Below are 19,289 nucleotides of genomic sequence, written 5' to 3' on the forward strand. Positions count from 1 at the left end.
AACACATCTCCAGAGAATCTCCAGTTAGGATGGTTCTCCCTCTTGGCCTGCTGCCAAGAGAGAGACCAGATTGAGCCTCACTTTATAAGTAGTCTCCAGATGTATATATTTATAACTTTTCCACGTAAGCCTGCCTTTCTGAGATTACGCTGTTAACTCAGGATATCATGTGAGTAAACTCTATCTTATTTTAATACTATTGTGTCGTGTATTTCTTTTTAAGAGGGACAAAGGGGATTTGCCAGGAAGTATAATATTGAAGTATAATATTATTGCAGAGGTTCTAACAAACCTAACGCTCACGCTTTGCTGTGCACAAAAGGGGAATGTCACTCTGCTGATATTGGAAGCTTGATAACACAAGCTTGGATAGGATCTATCTAATAATATATCCTAATCCACATCCCTAACATTCCCACAATCTGATCCCTCAATGCTCCACCTCCACCCCTAAAATAATCTGATAGGCCACCTCCCCATCTCCCTGAAGTTCAGCTGGACTTCACTAGGAACCAGCCCTTGTTGATCTCCTTGTCAGTAGAGATCTTTCAGACATCTTCTATTGTTTAGAAGGACTTTGCAATATTATGTTTTCTTCCTTTTTTAACCAACCAGTATAACCAACCAGTATTTACTGATGTTTTGTTTTTATTTAAATTAAAATGCAAAATCAAGATTAGAACAAAATCATCACAGAAAACAGGCAAGAAATATAAAGGCAAAAGGTGGGCAGAGACATCAACAATGCATTCCAGACTTATATAACAAGTTCAGGAAATTATAACAAGTCTATATAAATAAAAACACTACAAACATAGATGTGACTTGTTTTTCAAACGGGTCAGCTGCATTTCCAGTGAACCTTAGTTTCTGAAGGTCTGCACGCATTGCTAATTTATTGTATTATAAAGAGAAGGGATTTTCCTCAGGGCCACAGAAGGTGAGGAAAGAGTTACATTTCCCCTCCACGTTTGCAGGAATCCTGATAATTATCAACAATTTGCAGGAATCCTGATAATTATCAAGACTTACACACATGTGCGTGAACAGATGCTCTGTCCCCGGCGAAAGTTGTCATCAACGTAAAAAACACTGGGCATTTTACAAGAATCATCACCATTTGATTAAGATTAATTTGCCAGTACCATATTGAGGCTCTGCCTCTTCCTTTCCTTCCTCAGCATCAATATTTCCAAATATTTCCAGGAGAGCACAAAATTTGGTCTGAAACTCAACATCAAAAAAACTAAGATCATGGCCACTGGTCCCATCACCTCCTGGCAAATAGAAGGGGAAGAAATGGAGGCAGTGAGAGATTTTACTTTCTTGGGTTCCATGATCACTGCAGATGGTGACAGCAGTCGCGAAATTAAAAGACGCCTGCTTCTTGGGAGAAAAGCAATGACAAACCTAGACAGCATCTTAAAAAGCAGAGACATCACCTTGCCTACAAAGGTCCGTATAGTTAAAGCTATGGTTTTCCCAGTAGTGATGTATGGAAGTGAGCGCTGGACCGTAAAGAAGGCTGATCGCCGAAGAATTGATGCTTTTGAATTATGGTGCTGGAGGAGACTCTTGAGAGTCCCATGGACTGCAAGAAGATCAAACCTATCCATTTTGAAGGAAATCAGCCCTGAGTGCTCACTGGAAGGACAGATGCTGAAGCTGAGGCTCCAATACTTTGTGGCCACCTCATGAGAAGAGAAGACTCCCTGGAAAAGACCCTGATGTTGGGAAAGATGGAGGGTACAAGGAGAAGGGGACGACAGAGGACGAGATGGTTGGACAGTGTTCTCAAAGCTACTAACATGAGTCTGACCAAACTTCAGGAGGCAATGGAAGACAGGAGTCCTGGCGTGCTATGGTCTATGGGGTCATGAAGAGTCAGACACGACTAAACAACAAAGATATGCAGAGGAATTAATCACCTGGCTCATCCAAGTCCTCTTCTGGGCCTGACTTCTCCAGATTTTCTTCCCAGGATTCCATTTTCACATTGGCTGAAGCACAGCAGAACAACACATTGGAAGAGCATCCCAGAATTGTGAACCCAACCCTACGCCTTCCGTGGTGTGACACAGAAATTCCAGTTTTTGCCATTGGAAATGTATTAAGAAAGATGCAAGGGAAAGAGGAATATAGCTTTCCACGTGCAGGATTCTTTTTTTAAAGTGTGGAAACATAAAAAATGTGTCACAAACACCCCTCCAGTCTGAAGTTGTAAAGCCCAGGCGAGACTGCACCTCATGTTTAGGGTATCTGCCTGTCATTATTATAACACTTATTTATTTATTTATTTATTTATTTATTTATTTATTTATATGCTGCTGAATTGCCAAGGTGGCTTCTAAAGTGGTTTACAAGTATCATTTCCACTACCTGCCAATTGGCGCTGCTGCTGTTGCTCCACCTTCCCTTGGTCCCTGATTTCATCAAGCTCCCTCATCTTTAGAGCTGACTTTGAACTGGTCATCCAGGCTTCATAGGCAAGCTGCAAAAAAAAGGGAAGCTTGTTATTCAACAGTTCTTTAGGGTGGGAGCGAGCGAGGCAAGGGGAGAGTCCATCAAACTACATCATTTCTGCCTGGATTTAACTTTGAGGTAGAAATCTAGGACAGGAGCACCTGCAGTCTCCCCACTATGGTCTATGGCACCTTCCCTGCATCCCCTTCAAAGATCCAAAATGCAGAACAGACTCTTTGCTCTTCCTGCTCGGTTCCTGTTTGCCCCGGCCCAGTCTCTCCTATGTTGACTGTGTTTTCCTTCTCTGCTGAGCAGAGCAGAGGTGCAAAGAGTTTCTGTCTGGGACTGAGTGCATATAATAAAATACTAGGTGCTAATTAAGTCCTAATCTTAATTAATCATCTTTGCCATAGTGAAGGGAAGGGATTGCAGATGCGTGACAGCTACAATATTCAACACTTTTTGCATGTATTTCTCGCACCCACCCTTCTACCCCCCCCCCACCCTCTGTTTTGTGTAACATCCTGACGAGTTCTGGGCCACTCAAAAGCTTGCCAATATTTTGTGTTGCACGCAGCTTTGGATTTTCTTTGGGGAGGGGGTGTTATGGATAAGTGGGACTACCTTTGCTTTTTATGAATGAATTTCACCCTCACAGTGAGTCTACACTTCCCATTGGCAGGAGGATTCCCTTTGCCCTTATTCCCAAAGTTCTGTCTTCCCCCCTCAACACAGCTCTTTTTGCTCTTCTGGAAGAATTACCACACACCTGGAATGCTGTTTTCTTCTTCAGAGATCCCTTCTCACTCTTTTCAGTGTGCCCCTGTTCCTCTTCTTCCTCACTATCCGTCTCAAAGAGGTAATAGCTCCCACCTCGAACCACTGAAATTTAATGTAGGAAGCAGACACAACTGAGAACTTGAAAAGTCTTGTGGAACTCTATGCCACCACACATCAATTTCATACTTGCCAACGTGCATCAATCCCCCCCCCGGGTTTCAGACCTACCCAACCCCTGGTTTCATACTTATTCCATAAAATCTGTACACTGCCTGAGTGCTTTTAAAAGTTTCATAGCATGGGCGTAGGCAGGGGGGCAGGAGAGGGCAATTGCCCCCCCTAGAAGCAGGGCCGCTGGCCAGCCTGCCCCGCTGCCCGCCCGGTGCCGTCTCCCTTCTTCCTGGCTGGCTGTGGAGCGGACGGAGGGAAAGCCAGGCAACCGCTTTGCACGGCTCTGGGGCTTTCCCTCCACCTGCCCCAGCGATTGCAGAGGGGGAGGAGGGGATCGGAGCAGCCCGAAATCGGGCTGATCCTGGCTCCCCCTCGCCCCTGCCGATCGCGGAGGGGGATGAGGGAGTCGGAGCAGCCCGATTTCGGGCTGATCCTGGCTCCCCCTGGCCCCTGCCGATCGCGGAGGGGGAGGAGGGAGTCGGAGCAGCCCGAAATCGGGCTGATCCTGGCTCCCCCTCACCCCTGCCGATCGCGGAGGGGGAGGAGGGAGTCGGAGCAGCCCAATTTCGGGCTGATCCTGGCTCCCCCTCACCCCTGCCGATCGCGGAGGGGGAGGAGGGAAAGCTGGCAAGGGAAAAGGAAGCTTTCCTTGCCCCGCTGTGGCCCCTCCCCCGCCCCTTGGCCCCCCCTGATTTTCATCCTGGCTACGCCCCTGTTTCATAGTGGGTTTTTCTTTACTTTGCAGCCACTAAAACATATTAGAACTTCTTCTTCCACCCAGCCTCCTGCACCAAGAAGATGACAGAGGTCCACACCTCAACCATCTGAGTGTGAGTTTAAAAGATGTGAATGGGTAATGATTGCAATCATTGCAGAACCATCACTGTGCAAGTCAGAGGACCTTTCAGAATAGTTCTAAGACCTCCCCTGCTGGTACTGACCTTTGGGGCTGAAGAATAATGAGGAAATGTCAATGCGTGTCGACCTGTTAATTTTAATTTAATTTAATCTGTAGCTGCATGTCAATCTCTGGGATGCAATGGCCTACATATGGAACTGACTGCAACAAGATGTAATGCTGCTCTCTGGTTCTAAAAGGGGAGTAGACCCATTAATAGAAGAAAGGTCTATTGGCCGTTTTTTAACCAAGAGAGCTAAATGGAATCTTCAGGTTCAAAGGCAGTATATCTTTGAATGTTAGCTCCTGGGGAAACCCTGTAATTTTCTGCATGCTACTTGCATAAATAAATAAATCTGCTTCCCAGCTAATCAGCATTATCTTCTTGATCAAGCCAACGTTGTTTGATGAATTGATCTAACCCATTAATTCTTTGGATTTTGCAATCCCTTGAGTAGTCAACAGCCTGGATGGGGAAGTTATGGCCTTGCGAGTGTTATTGGACTCCAACTCCCATCATTCCCAGCCAGCATGACCAATGATCAGGGATGAATGGAGCTGTAGTCCAATGACATTCGAAGGACCACGGGTTCTCCAACCCTGGGGTAAAATATTGGTCAAACAGTGATTTTTGAATAGAAAGCTGCAAGGGAACAAGGTGTCACACTAAGGGAGCCATGGTAAACACAGGAGATTTACTTGAAGTGTGAGTGACCCATGGTTGCCACCATGTCTTCTTGCCTTCATTTTCCTTCTTGTTAGCATCATCCTCTGCAAAAGAGTCCAGGGAAAAAACTACTCAATAAAATGTTCCCATGCCCTGCAACCCCACACATGATTCATGAAGAGAAGGCAACGTAAAAGGTCTGCCTCCAGCATTTCTGAAAAGAGATCAAACTCAAGAATGGAAATCCTCCTTTCTGTATAGTTTCTAAGCCATGTGATTACAAAGATAGACTTCAAAGTGTGTGGGCAACTGCAGAAGGCAGAAGGGGCTCCATAAAAATTCCTTCATTGACCTCCTCCCATAGCTCATTGCCTCTTCCTAAGGCTAGCCAACAAACTGCAAACTTTTGTTGCTTCTGGATGGACTGCCACTGTTTTGGGGTGTGGCTCAATCGCACATACCAGCAAATTTAGGTCGTGCAATTAAAGTGGAATTGGAGCTCTTGCACCATGACCTGAATCTTGCCTCTTCCCCCCCCCCCAAAAAATTTGACTTTCTGCAATAAGGAAAGTAATGAGGAAATGCACTGGAAACCATTAAGCAGCCATTTATCATTTTCTAATAAGTTACATTGCAAGATGCATGCCATTTAAAAACAAAACAAATGTTTTGCACCTGAATACTCTGCTTTTTCAGACTCTTGCACAGCTTCTGGCACCCATTTCTCCAAGGTGGTGAGATTTTTCTTTGGTTTGATCAGCTCCAGCCTATAGATTCCCCACAGAAAAACAAACACTGCCTTTGCTTCTAGTCCTCTGCAATTCATTCACAACAGAGTTTGCTTCCGAACACAGTAGCAAGCAGACATTCTCACATGCTGCTACACCCTGTGCGGACTTATTATGTAATAAGATCAAGACTTGCCTATTACTTGGGAGTGTGGCATTTATTAGAGAGCACCAGCTTCCATCCAGCTCCTTTAAGTGCTCTTTGTCTCTTACACAGAGATAATGGAGCAACACAGGTGGAGGGTAATTTTTTAAAAACCCTCTTGTGACCAGCGTTACGACCCACAGAGACCAGAAGCAGGGCCCATATACCCAGAACTGCAAGGAACCCATATCACTGAAAAATGTGTACCTTCCTAGAGATGCCCTGAGCATCTAAGTTCATACTACAGACAGACCACACTGCAAGTCAATTTCAGTCAGTTTCAGCCTCTGTCCAAGATGCTGTGCTTTTAAAGTTCTATTCAACAGTCTCTCTGTTTCACCAGCTCATTTTAATACGCAGACTTTATTTTAGAGGTTCAGAAAAGAAACAGAAATATGTTGCAGTTGCCTTCCCAACCACTTCTGAGTCAATTGTTGTCCAATTCTGTAAATAAATGTTGAGGTTGAAAGACTTACTGCTTCTTCATGGTTTGCATTGATTTTTTCTCTTCTTCCATCCTGAGTTCCACCACCTTTTTAAGCTTTGCTTCAAACAGCTCGGCTCCTCTGCATATATGAAACAATTTAGAAACCATCTTATCTACCTTATAAGTCACATTTGGATGCAAACTGGTAAGAAAAACCATCTTCATGTTTATTATTTCTGAAGGATGAAATCCAATATGACTTTCCTAGCATGGGAGCTATTCTTCAGTGGTAGGAACCCACACTGCTCCAGAAACCCATGTAAGAAAGGAATCATGTGGTTTTGACAACCAATATGGTTGAGGGAGAGGCAACCCCATCAGTTGCCTAACATGTCTAATTGTTTCCTACCAAAGTCATGTTGTTTAAGCAGCATAGGATCTAGGCACAAGGAGGCCGCAAATCACACTATTCCAGTAACTTATAAGAAAGGCTTACATCTCACAGCAAAGGAGCAATCTAGGTCAACTGACTCTTCAACAGCCCAGTTCCACCCGGATGCTTATTCATCCTACCAACTTGGTTGTGCGAATTGGTCTTCAGTCTGTAGCATTGATTCCATCTCCTACCTCAATAACAACCTACAATCTTGTTTGGACTTCATACATCTTTGCCACATACCTGAAGGCCAAGGTCTTGGTAGCCTTAAGATCTGCAACAACATAGAGGTAGTAGTAGCTAGTAAAAATTCTACGCTGGATTAGCAGGAAAGTGAAGCATATCGCATCCCAGGTTATTCCTGCTTCCTTCTCAGGCAGTTCGCATATTTCATCCTCAGGTGGGTCTAGATAAGAGGAAAACACACAACATATTCTCCAGGTGGCCAGGATGTGAGTGGTTTATACGGTTTCCTTATTGTTCTTGTTATGCATTGGTTTAATTTGTGTACATGAGTTTCTCTGCTAGTCCTGTAACTACCTTTCCCGCTCCAGGGCGATTCAAATGGGTGAGGTGACAGTTGCTATTGGTTAACTTGTTAGCACAATTTGGAACCTCACTCTGATAGGGTCCCGCCAAAATCTAAATGTATCCTTTCCCCAACCCCTGCTCCTGAGAGTATAAAAGGAGCTCACCCTTTCCCTCCTGTTAGTCAAGATTCCTACTGCAATAAAGAAGACTGTTCTTGTCATACTTTACTCCTAGCAGTTCCTTGCTAGTATGCTGACTCACTACTCAGAGCTGACTTCACGAAGAGCTGAAATCGCACTCACAACATAACAGTTCTAATTATGCTATTCAATGTGGAGGCCAGGGACAACCCTTCAATTTTGTAGGGATGACAAAACATGGTCAATAACTGCTGGGAAAGAAGCAAATTGTAGCTTCAATTTCAGATCTTTGTGTCATTGTCCGTAGCTGAAGTTCACTGATGATCATCAATGGGAAATTTGGCATACAAGCAATGTGGAGCACAGGCCAAGTTGTCTACTTATGCAAGTACCGAATCCACATTTAAACACACACACACACACACACACACACACACACACACACACACCAACCCACCCAAAATGAAATGCGGCTAAGCATTGAAATCTGCACTTCTCTGAATTTTGCAGTGCAGTTCTCTAAGAGCAAATGATGTGTATAAAAGTACATATATCAGGAGAAGTGTACATAAAAATAAATATATTAATAAAAATAGTCCATTATATTAGAAACAATTGCTTGCAAAAATATGTATATTAGGTAAAAATGCATGCAAAAATCTAAACATTAGCTCACACTTTCATTGAAGCAGGGTGTTCAACATGATAGAAAAAGTAGGAGAAACCAGGCAAGAGATGAGGGACATAATATATAACTGTCTTCATGGGAGAGGTTGTGGAGGAGTAATCTAAAATGTACAGCTTGTTACACTTCAAGAGAAAACTATATGAAGAAGATTTATAGATGGTATTGAACACCAAATCAGTTAGCCAAAATGTACAAAACGTACAAGTCTGTGTTAGAAGTGCAAAACAACAGAAGGAACATTTTTTCCATATGTGGTGGACTTATAAAAAAGCTAAGGACTATTGGGACGAGATGGTTGGACAGTGTTCTCGAAGCTATGAACATGAGTTTGACCAAACTGCGGGAGGCAGTGCAAGACAGGAGTGCCTGGCATGCTATGGTCCATGGGGTCACGAAGAGTCGGACACGACTAAACGACTAAACAACAACATTGGGAAATGACATATGATGAAATTAAAAAGATGTTCAAGTTGATGATTCCCAAGAAACCCAAAGCTTTTATTTTTAGGAATTATAGATAATGATGTACCAAAAGAGTTGGTTAACTTATTTATGCACAGTGGTACCTCGGTTTAGGAACTTAATCCGTTCCGGAAGTCCGTTCTTAAACTGAAACCGTTCTTAAACTGAGGCACGCTTTCCCTAATGAGGCCTCCAACTGCTGGTGCCTTTCCACCGGTCGGCTTCCATTCATAGACTGAGGGAAAGTTTGCTAACCGGAACACTACTTCCGGTTTTGCGAAGTCCGTAAACCGAATAGTTCGTAAACAGGGCTGTTCTTAAACCGAGGTACCACTGTATTTAATGACAGCAGCACTAATACTTTATGCCTAAAGATGGAAAGAAGAAGCGGTTCCAACAAAGGAAGAATGGCTTTTAAAAATGATAGAGTATGCATAAGTGGCAAGATTAATAGCAAAGATTAGAGACCAAAATGACGGAAAATTCATTGAGGGCCAGAGACCCTTTATTGAGTATTTGAAGAGCTACTACATCAAGATGAAAACATGAGGACTTGAAATATTGAGCAACAGCATTAGTGATTCAGATAAATAGGTTAAAATGTATGTATTGAATAATATATGTGAAATATGCAGCATTCAAGGATAAATATGGAAACCGCGGAAGGGGAGGACAGGAAGTCAATGGATAAAGTAATTTATGGTCTATGTTAAAATCTATATGTGTGTGTGTGTGTGTGTGTGTGTGTGAGAGAGAGAGAGAGAGAGAGAGAGAGAGAGAGAGAGAAATAAGATTATTATTTTTTACAAAAAAAAGAAAAGGTAGAAGAAAACTGTGTTTCTCATCAACAGTGTTTGATGTAAGTTGAAATGCCAGAGGACCTCTCTTTCCACATCCTACTTACCTACGTCGTATCCTGGTATTGTGCAGAACATACCAAAGGTCTGAATTAGCCAACAATGGCTTGTTTGTAATTTACTAAGGTACGCACATGCTCCAATCTGTGGGCAAAGAGGAGGAGAAAAGACAGTTCAGGAGGACTCCAATGCATTCTTCCAAGCTCCAGACTGGCCTTTCAAAACCAATAAAGTGAAATGATGGTGATGAACACACCAAAACATCAAACAATAAAAGATAGTAAGAGCAACATCTCAGGTTAAACAGGGGTCATCCTTGTGCATTATTTCCACATCTAAATAAACATGCCATTGCACTTGTGGCTATCCCTGAGGTGGTTTACTGCAGCAACCGAGATCACAGTGTTATGGGACAATGACTACGAGTAAGGTGATAGTTTTGCTCAACCTCTGCTAGTTTGACAAATACATACGGCAAGGAGGTTCTTTGCCGCTATAACCAAAGCTGTGTATGCGATCAGATAGTCCCACAGTCTGAGTATGTCTTTGACTGGCTTCAACTGGAGGCTTTGCCCAAGACGCATGAAGTAGAAACAGGCCAGGAGGTAGCCCACACAGAAGATGTTGATCCTTGTTGTCCCGGTCATAAAAAGCAGGCAAAGGACAAACCAAAAGTGGTATCTGAACAAAATCACTTTCACCAAATCCAGATAAGACCTGAAGGAAACGACAGATGAACAAATCACAAATGGCATAGCTGTGACATGGGGGCATTTCCAGGTGCCCAACTGGTTGGCGCTCAATGGAGCGGATAGGGTAGAAGGGAGGGAGGCTACCAGTAGGGGGCGCCAGAGCAAATTGTTAGGAGAGCCAAAACCAATGGTAGGTGGAGCCAACTAACTCTTCTTGTTTTGCCCCATCCTGCTCCCTGCTGAATTCTGCAAGGGCCACCTTCTGGACTGGTTGTAAGTAATTAGGAGTTTGGAGAGCAGAGTTCCACTTGTACCAATGGATCAGCCTGCACTGCCAGATGGTCACTATTTCAGAGTGGATCGATGGTCCAGTATAAATCCACACTAACACACTATTATTGCATTAGTGATACGTTGTATAATATACCTGGGGGAAAGCTACCAGTCTGAAGGAGGCTATTTTATCTTGAGCAAGCATTTCTGTTGTGTGGCTCTCAGATCCTCACACAAGTGTCACTTTGCTTTATGGAGCACTCTCTCTCTCTCTCTCTCTCTCTCTCTCTCTCTCTCTCTCTCTCACACACACACACACACACACACAGCACTCAGACTCCTAGGCCCCGAATACAGTTTCTTGCCTGCAGTGGATAAAGTTTGGTACCAGACTGTACTCGCTTAGTCCAGCTGGGTTGAGGCTGTGGCTGATCTCAACATTGTCTCCCGCCTGCATCCTCACAACCAGCTTATTCTCATCTTCAAACACCTGCCACTGGAGAGAGGCGACGAGCAGAAGCAGGAAGTCATCTGCAAGGGGGGAGAGAGGAGGCAACGAAAGAGATTTGATTTATTTGGAATATTTTCTGTCTGCTTTTTAATTGTAAACTTAAAAGAAGAAAAGAAGGTAGAGCAACCAAGGTTTGTTCTTGGCTTATTTTTGGCTTACTGCTCATGGTTTGTTTGAAACAAACCATCGCGCGGCTTTGGACGACACAGCAAATGGTAGCAGTAGCAACAGCAGTATTAAACAAATTTATAGACCGCTTCATAACCTTTGTACTGTATAGTAGGCTGGTTTCTATACACATACCGCCATCTCTGTGCTTCATCTAGACAAGCAAAGGACATTATCAGAGTTCAAGGACAAGCAGGCAAAAACACTCAAAAGGCCTGGGAAGAGGAGGTGTGGCTGAGGAGGAGGGTGGTGTGGAGAGAGTCCCAAGGGCCACACAGAGAACTTTGGAGGGCCACATTTGACAACATGAACCAATGGGCCAGCTCAGTATATAGCAGTTGGCTATTAACCCACCCGGCTTTTCAAGTTTTCCCATGTTACCTGACAAACTATATCATGCTGCAATTTAGATGTTTCCTCCTCTGGAAGAAACAGCTATTAACGACTGTTACGCAGGTGTCCCATGACTTTACAGATTATACTTACAAAGGAGAAAACTAGCATCAGGCCTCTTGGCAAAATCTGGCAGATAGAGCCACTTAATCAGATTTGAATGGAGCAGGCAGTGAGAGGTTCTCCACGGATAATCTGCCAGTAAAGAGATTATCTGCATTACACAAAGCATCTTAAACTAATTTCCGAGCTTACTGTCTGGGCACATTTGATTCACAGGGAACTGCCAAGAGGCAAAACTTTGGCTATCCAGCAGACAGCATAGTCACCCTTTTGCTCATCCTAAATTAGACGACCCCCCTCTCCAAATGTACTTGCCCTGCTACCTGCTAGAACACACCGTTCTGCATGTACCTTGGCATAAAGCAGGTGGGAGACCAATGCAGAGTAGATACTGGAAGGTTGCGATGCTGGCAAGGAAGCAGCAGTATTTGGGCCAGGCTTCAGCTATGGCTTTCCTCCGACGGCAGCTCAACAGGTAAATCAGCCAGCTGGCATGGATGAGGGCATACAAGTCCATACGGTGCCTAATCACACCGATGGCAACCACAAAGCAGGTCTGAAAGAGCAGAAGGGAGGGTGGGGGTTCAGGAGCACCCCAGGTGTTTTTCGTGTGCTTCCTGTGCTCAGAAAGGAAATTGTAATTGGCAAGCTGAAATTCCATACTCTTCAACTTTTCTTCAATGAAAATAGGGGCATCCTATTCCATCCTTCCTTCCTTCATTTATTTATTTTAATTTGTTTATTGATCCCAAAAGAATACCTATTTTACAATTTTACAATTACAAATCAACGGAGACAAACCCTGTGTGTACATCAAAATAATAAAGACAATAAAATACACCCATGTGAATTCCCTCCACCACAACTCGACTTCTTATAAATGAACGTATATTTTATTTTGTGACATTATCCTGTTCGTTATCTATCCATTGTTAGCCTTACTTTTAATTGGTTCATCTTTACATATTTAATCTATGCATATCAACATATTTATCTATTCCATTATTATTGTTATATACCCCACCCATCTGACTGGGTTTCCCTAGCCCTCTGGGCAGATTCCTATATAAACATAATAAATCGTTAATCTTTTTTTTATCCATGGCTGCCTTCAAATCTCTTCTAAAGGTTGTATAGTTACTTACAGATGAGCCTTTGGCGTAATCTAGGAAGGCTCTTCTTTCATTCTTAATGAAAAGTGAGGGTGGCAAAGAAGGGGGTCGACACTACAAAATGCTGTGGGAATCTAAATGGCATGCAGTGGTGTGTGTGTTGACTTCTGCTGCTTATGTACAATAAGCTGACTTAATGAGCGGCAGGGCGGGGAATCAAACTTTATTCCTAATGAGGCCTAGGAGCTTGCACAGTAGTAATCAGCTCATCCTAGCCAGGCCACACCTCCATGTGAATTCTCAGGAGTCATCGATCTTTCTCTTAAAGGCACTACCTGGCAGATGTTTAGTTGTGGTGCTCTTCCCTTCTGCAAAGCCAGGAAGTGCTGCTGCTTGGAACTGCTTAAGGAAGGGAAGCAACCATTAAAAGCAGCTGCTTTTAATTTGGTTACAGGTAGGTAGCCGTGTTGGTCTGGATCGAAGTAAAATAAAAAAATTCCTTCAGTAGCACCTTAAAGACCAACTAAGTTTTTATTTTGGTATGAGCTTTCGTGTGCATGCACACTTCTTCAGATACGTGGTATCTGAAGAAGTGTGCATGCACACGAAAGCTCATACCAAAATAAAAACTTAGTTGGTCTTTAAGGTGCTACTGAAGGAATTTTTTTATTTTGCTTTTAATTTGTTGCTATTTCTTCTTAAAAAAAAGAAAAGTTTAAAAGTTGAGGAAGTTCTCAAGTAGTTTGTGTAAGGAGAGGGAGGAAGGAAGGAAGGAAGGAAGGAAGGAAGGAAGGAAGGAAGGAAGGAAAGAAAGAAAGAAAGAAAGAAAGAAAGAAAGAAAGAAAGAAAGAAAGAAAGAAAGAAAGAAAGAAAGAAGGAAAGGGCGGCAAATCTTCCAAACCAATAAAAGCAGAAAATTGGGTAGGCAAGGAGGGAGGATTCCACATCATTACCAACAACATCAAGAACCACACTTTTGGATCACATGAGTTGGCGGTGCGAAATAGTTTGATCCTGGTTTGATTCTGGTAAACCTGTAGTGGAAGGGTGACTTTAAATTCATTCTAAAATCACAAATCACATCTTTCCAAAAGGAAGGTGGGATCAGGCTGAAAGCAACCGCTTGAGAGGAACATCACCTCACTTCTCAAGAATAAACGAGTGCCTTCTTTCCTTTACTGCAATTCTGACAAACTCTTTAAGCCAATAAATGACATTTTTGTGAAAGAAATATAAATTAGTGAGCCAATGGTATCTGTATCACAGGGGGGAAAGGCTAATACAGAAACACCTGGCTAAATGTCTCTGTGCAAGTGTGTACAGTATTAAGTAAAAGTGCCTCTGGGGTAATAGCCTTGGGTGCCAGGTCACCATTTGCACTGTCCATTTCTCATGAGACTTCCTCCATTTGCATGTGGGTGACACAAACTGCTTTCTCTCTCCATTCATGAAACTGGGGACATATTAAGCAATGTGAGCTAGCTCCAGGAAAAGCTTTGCCTTGGCTTCTGCTTGGATCTCAGATGTCACACTGAAATGTGTCCCTCTCTAAACCAAACCTCTTTTGACCTCCAGCCCTCCCCTCTCTTGCTAATCATTTCTCACCTCTAGTCCAAACTTGTAGAAACTGTAATTGACAAAGTATTTGATGCAACTCAGGAGCCCATCATCCAGATTCTCCCGGGCCACGTCATAAAAAACGCTCCCTGTGGGAGGCGGCAGCAGCTGGTTCTGAATTCGGTAAAAAAGCTGGTGGCGATGCACTGTGGCCTCTAGAGCCATAAGAATCAGAATGGTGAGGTGATTCTACAAAATGGAAAAAAGAAGAATGCTTCATAAGAATGCCTACCGTGTTTCTCCGAAAATAAGACACCGTCTTATATTTATTTTTTCCTCAAAAAAAAACCACACTATGGCTTATTTTCAGGGGATGTCTTATTTTCTTCTTCTTCCTCCTCCTCCTCCTCCTCCTGCCGCGGCCGGCATTGCTGCTGCGCCTATCACTATGTCTTATTTTCGGGGTATGGCTTATATTCCTTGAATGCTTAAAAATCCTGCTATGGCTTATTTTACGACTACGTCTTAAAATAGTAGAAACTGGGTAGTAGACAACAGGAACAATGTCTGCCCCACCCACAGCTAGATTATTCCTTATACTGTACCACACTGAATGTGAGTTGGTTAGTGGCTGACACAAAACAAGAGCCTGGACAAATATCCACTCTACCCAGTAGCAGGGCCAGCCTTCGTATGTATGACTCGCACATAATCAAGTGTTTTTGAAACGACTGTAATATCTACGTGTTCACTTACCCTCACACGAGTGTTTAAACAAGATTCATACCATACCTTTAGACATGGGAGAACATTGTCACTGCACTTCAACAGCCCTCCAAACCAATGTGCTGGGTCAACAGGGGCCTTGTACAACAAGGACTTTTCCAGTAATTCATCCATGTTGGTGTAGTGATAATAAGTCATATTTGAATGAAGCCCCTGAGGAGACAAGTGTTTCTAAGTGTAGGGTTGCCATATTTCAAAGAGTAAAAACCAGGACACCCCAAAAGATGCTGAACTTTTTAGGAAGACCCCAAGATTGTTGAGCTTTTTTTAAGAAACCCACCAGCACAAACCCCCATTTGCCAATTTGCCACCATTTTTACACCCCAAAACCAGGACATATCAGGAATCCTGAAAGTTGATGGTGTTTTTTCCCCTCAAAATGCCCCCCAAAACGCGATTTTTTAATTGACTTGCCTAAGATCCAGGACAAAGCACCGCCTTTCAGAAATTCCCTCCAGACATCAATTCCGTCTTTAAAATCCCGGTAATGTCTGGGAAAATCTGGTCGTATGGCAGCCCTATCTAAGCGACATCAGCTGCTGGGCAGGTGGGTGGGGAATGGCCTTTCGAGCCAAATTGGTCCCTCAGGCAGGCCAAATTTGTCCATGACTTGGAGATTCCCCAGCCCTGGTCTAAGGAAATCACAAGCAAGCACAGAAAATTCTTCAGAAGTTTGGGTCCTTGGTACATTAGCAAGCTGACCTGTGTGCAGTTTGAAGAATATGTCAGAGGCTTGACAAATTTCAGCTGGTATGCCATTTTACAGAAGACCATCACGCAGGACCAAAACGTACAGATCCTGGAGGCGTGTGGGCACAGCTTGGAATATGGAAGGGCAAATGCCCAGAGGATGAAGAAAGGGTAGTTCATCAAAGACACCTATGAACCAACGTCAAACACCAACAGAAACAACAACGACTGGGGTCACTTTGCAATAAACATTTTAATACATTGCAGTTACGGAGGAAGTGGGTGCTAACATTTTGCCTGAACAAGGACCAGTAAGGACATGTATCTACAGGGACATCAAATTCAGATTCCAAAGCAGGCTCAGATGATTTGATCTGGGTGAATCATGACCCAGATCAGATTGTGGGTCTACTTCACAATCCACAGCCATGCACACGCATTTCAGAGCTGCCTCTGAACGCTTGCACCAACTTGTAAGTACTTTTTAAAAGACCTGTGTGTTTTCACACAGATTTCAAAGAATTTGCACGGGAAGGGGGTGGGGCAGGCTTAGTCCCATTCCCATGAAGTACTGGGATGGACCAAACTTTGATGGGCCTGTCCATTCCTTGGTACAGATATATACCTTCAAATTAGGGAGCCCTGTGTCATATGGCACAGCCTCGAAGCTGCCCTCCCGACCCAGGCATCACTGCAAATCACCTGGATGGCATTGGGACAGGGCAGGTTGGTGGCAAGGCCAGGGCTGCGTGGACCCACAAGCAGAAAACAGAGACCCTTGGGACCAGTACTGCTACCGGCTCCATGGCTTCAGGACCACTAGCACTGCAAAGTCAACACCTGAAGAATCAAGCATCACCCTCTTGCGTGATACAGGTTTCTACAGCAGAGGAGCTAAAAACCTGATCTGCCTGCAGCTTAATTAAATTTCAGTTGGCTCCAGACCTTTGCTGGAGCAAGGTCCTAGCCTGCTGCTCTTGGGTCCAAGCTCAGGAGCTTGTTCCAACTCCATTCAGAGCTGTCCATGGTCCAGCCCTCCTTGCCTGGATTTTCACTCTGCTTTCTGGGTCTCCCTGCAGGCTTTGAGACAAGCAAGATAGTTATTAGCTGACCTCGTGTACCGTGATCCAGATAATCCAAGTGGACAGAATCTTCAGGATGTGGAGTTCCAGAAATCGCCAAGCAAATGCCTGCATTGCTCGAATCGTTGCTAAGAGCTTCAGGAGATGAGGCACCACACTGTCAACCACATCTGTCCATTCACTCATCTTTTCCACTAAGGAAACAGGAGGGGAGGGGGAATAACTTTTCAAATAATGCAAAGCAATAGATGGAGAAGCAAAGTGTGATTTGTCAAAAGGAGGGCTGAAGGAAGAGCATGGCAATCGGCAATAAGGCAGATCTGCTGCTATGGCTTCCCATAATGAGTTTAATAAATCTCAGTTCCGCTTTAACAATACAAGGACTGGGGGAGGATCAACCTGGAACGCAACTATGCTTGCAAGAAGCAGGCTCTATTTACTAGCACAAACCCAAATGGCAGGCTTGTTTCCATGCTTAGTTATACTTTCAGCACAGGAGCTAGCTGTTCATCATTACCTGGTTTCGCCTGATGGCACTTTCCCATGTTTTCACCTGAGTTCTCAGGCTTCTCCAATCCATCCTCAATGTCATCTTGTAGCTGTTCAGCAGCCAGCCTGTGGAAAACACAGAAAAACAGCAAAAAGCCACCGTTATTGCATGACCAATGTGGCTTTGCCTCTGTTATTGAGTAGGCCTAGAATTTAGCAACACACTGGTCTGGTTCACCCAACACGATGAGCCAAAATATGTCTGGCAGATTACGTATGGCCTGGTCATAATTTACGCAAGCTTGATGTATGGCTGTACCTGAGGATACCAGCCTAACTATAGTTACTCCAGTCCAGTTCCAGTTATGCATGAAGAATGAGTTAATGCACTGCTGATTGTGCAAAAAATGGGGGTGTGCACATGAATATGCCTTACAATGTGTTCTGTGCAGATAGACTAAAATCCTCTTAGTAAGGCTGCAATCCTAACACCACCCATCCATGGGGCTTTGTGGAGTGGTGGTGACACTGTTGCATTCACAGTCCAGTCGTGGTGGCAGCCAAGGAGGGCAGGGCAATTGGGTCCAATTCTGGTGCCAGCTCCAGGATGCCATAGAAATTGGGTCCAGATTGGGCCTGCCGCTGTGAGGCTGGATTGGGATCCAGATCCTAGTCCAGCTCAGTCTTGCTCACCTACACATTCAATGGGGGGGGGGTAGAGGAAGGGATAAGTTACCACAGCTGGTAGGAGACCCACTTAGTCAGGAGAATTGAGTGGACAGGTGCCTCTGCTCAGTCTAAGCCCCTGACAGCCTAGTGTAGGCATCCCCAAAATTTGCCCCTCCAGATGTTTTGGACTACAATTCACATCTTTCCCAACCACTGGTCCTGTTAGCTAGGGATCATGGGAGTTGTAGGCCAAAACATCTGGAGGGCCGCAGTTTGGGGATGCCTGGCCTAGTGCAAGGAGGCCTGTGTTTATCTGTGCCAATGTTGATCCAGTATACAGTATGCTCTCAATTCACATTCCAACTCCTTTATGGGATTCAGGCAACATGTCATGATCTTCTCTGCATCAAAAGACTTAGAAGGTCAAACAAACTCAAAAACATTTCTATTCGCCACGTCCCTCTTTTCAAGCTTACCTACTTTGCAGCTTCAGGATATGTTCCTTAAGCCTGAAAATACGGGGGACAAAAACCACAGTATTAAGAATTGCATTATAAACCCAAAAGACTTGAAATGGGATGGGCGGGGAGTCAGAAGAACCCGCAGAACAGTGCACAGATTCCATCTGGCATGGCTGAAATGCTTGTGGCAGAAGGAACAATTGGAAGAGTGCAATCTTGAATTCCTCCTCTTAAGTTTTGGAACAATAAATATTAAGCCAGTGCACAACTATGTGGTGTTTTTAATTATTGTAATCTTATAAAATTATTTGTGAGCATTTCTGTTTTGTACAATGATAATACTAAACTATTATATTTCTTTTTTTTAAAAAAACAAAACTTCACCTGCCTTGGGTACTATACACCATGACATTGGGTAGGGAGGGGGGCATCTGCTATGTCATCTCATGTGGGGCCAGCCCAGCTGCTTCCTACTTATGAATGCAAATGTTCCCATCAAGCCCAGCCAGTTTGGTCAACAAATAAAAGAAGGAGCATTGCTGACAGTCCCAAGATAGCCTAAGAGCATCATCCTGGCCTGATTGTTCCAGGAAATGTTTCCAATTAATACAACCCAAAAGATTCTCAGGAACTTTGTGCAAAGTTCTTCTTACTAATTTTCCAAGTGGTAAATAATTTCCAGTCTATAGGCTTTGCAATGTCTTGGCTTTGTGAAAACGATGAGCAAAGGACAGGCTGTTCAAGTAGTCTAGAATTCTCCTGGGACTGGCATTTTGCCAACATGGGTGGCTGACAGTGACACTACGGAGGAATCTAGTCACATATAACAAAGGTTGTGAAAACGCTTTTGAAAAATATATATATTGAATTTGCCGTAGCTCATCATCGCC

At 43.8% G+C, this 19,289-nt stretch overlaps 1 protein-coding gene across 1 annotated transcript in view; it reads right to left on the bottom strand.

The window, feature by feature from the left end:
- Window positions 1-19,289, bottom strand: part of LOC118088429 (piezo-type mechanosensitive ion channel component 2-like) — a 56,899-nt gene that overhangs the window by 24,417 nt on the left and 13,193 nt on the right. Inside the window, exons 13-30 of the mRNA XM_088673566.1 lie at window positions 18,415-18,447; window positions 17,348-17,395; window positions 16,811-17,003; window positions 15,711-15,887; window positions 15,015-15,161; window positions 14,271-14,471; window positions 11,905-12,109; window positions 11,584-11,685; window positions 10,784-10,949; window positions 9,927-10,170; window positions 9,501-9,597; window positions 7,019-7,181; window positions 6,389-6,478; window positions 5,655-5,746; window positions 5,012-5,083; window positions 3,233-3,345; window positions 2,380-2,491; window positions 1,929-2,000 (exon numbers count right to left, since the gene is read on the bottom strand). Of these exons, the coding sequence (XP_088529692.1) occupies window positions 1,929-2,000; window positions 2,380-2,491; window positions 3,233-3,345; window positions 5,012-5,083; window positions 5,655-5,746; window positions 6,389-6,478; window positions 7,019-7,181; window positions 9,501-9,597; window positions 9,927-10,170; window positions 10,784-10,949; window positions 11,584-11,685; window positions 11,905-12,109; window positions 14,271-14,471; window positions 15,015-15,161; window positions 15,711-15,887; window positions 16,811-17,003; window positions 17,348-17,395; window positions 18,415-18,447 (2,327 nt within the window). The remainder of the gene's footprint in view (window positions 1-1,928; window positions 2,001-2,379; window positions 2,492-3,232; window positions 3,346-5,011; window positions 5,084-5,654; window positions 5,747-6,388; window positions 6,479-7,018; window positions 7,182-9,500; window positions 9,598-9,926; window positions 10,171-10,783; window positions 10,950-11,583; window positions 11,686-11,904; window positions 12,110-14,270; window positions 14,472-15,014; window positions 15,162-15,710; window positions 15,888-16,810; window positions 17,004-17,347; window positions 17,396-18,414; window positions 18,448-19,289) is intronic.

This window comes from Zootoca vivipara, chromosome 7 (assembly GCF_965207765.1).
Source record: "Zootoca vivipara chromosome 7, rZooViv2.hap1.1, whole genome shotgun sequence".
Classification (NCBI taxonomy): domain Eukaryota; kingdom Metazoa; phylum Chordata; class Lepidosauria; order Squamata; family Lacertidae; genus Zootoca; species Zootoca vivipara.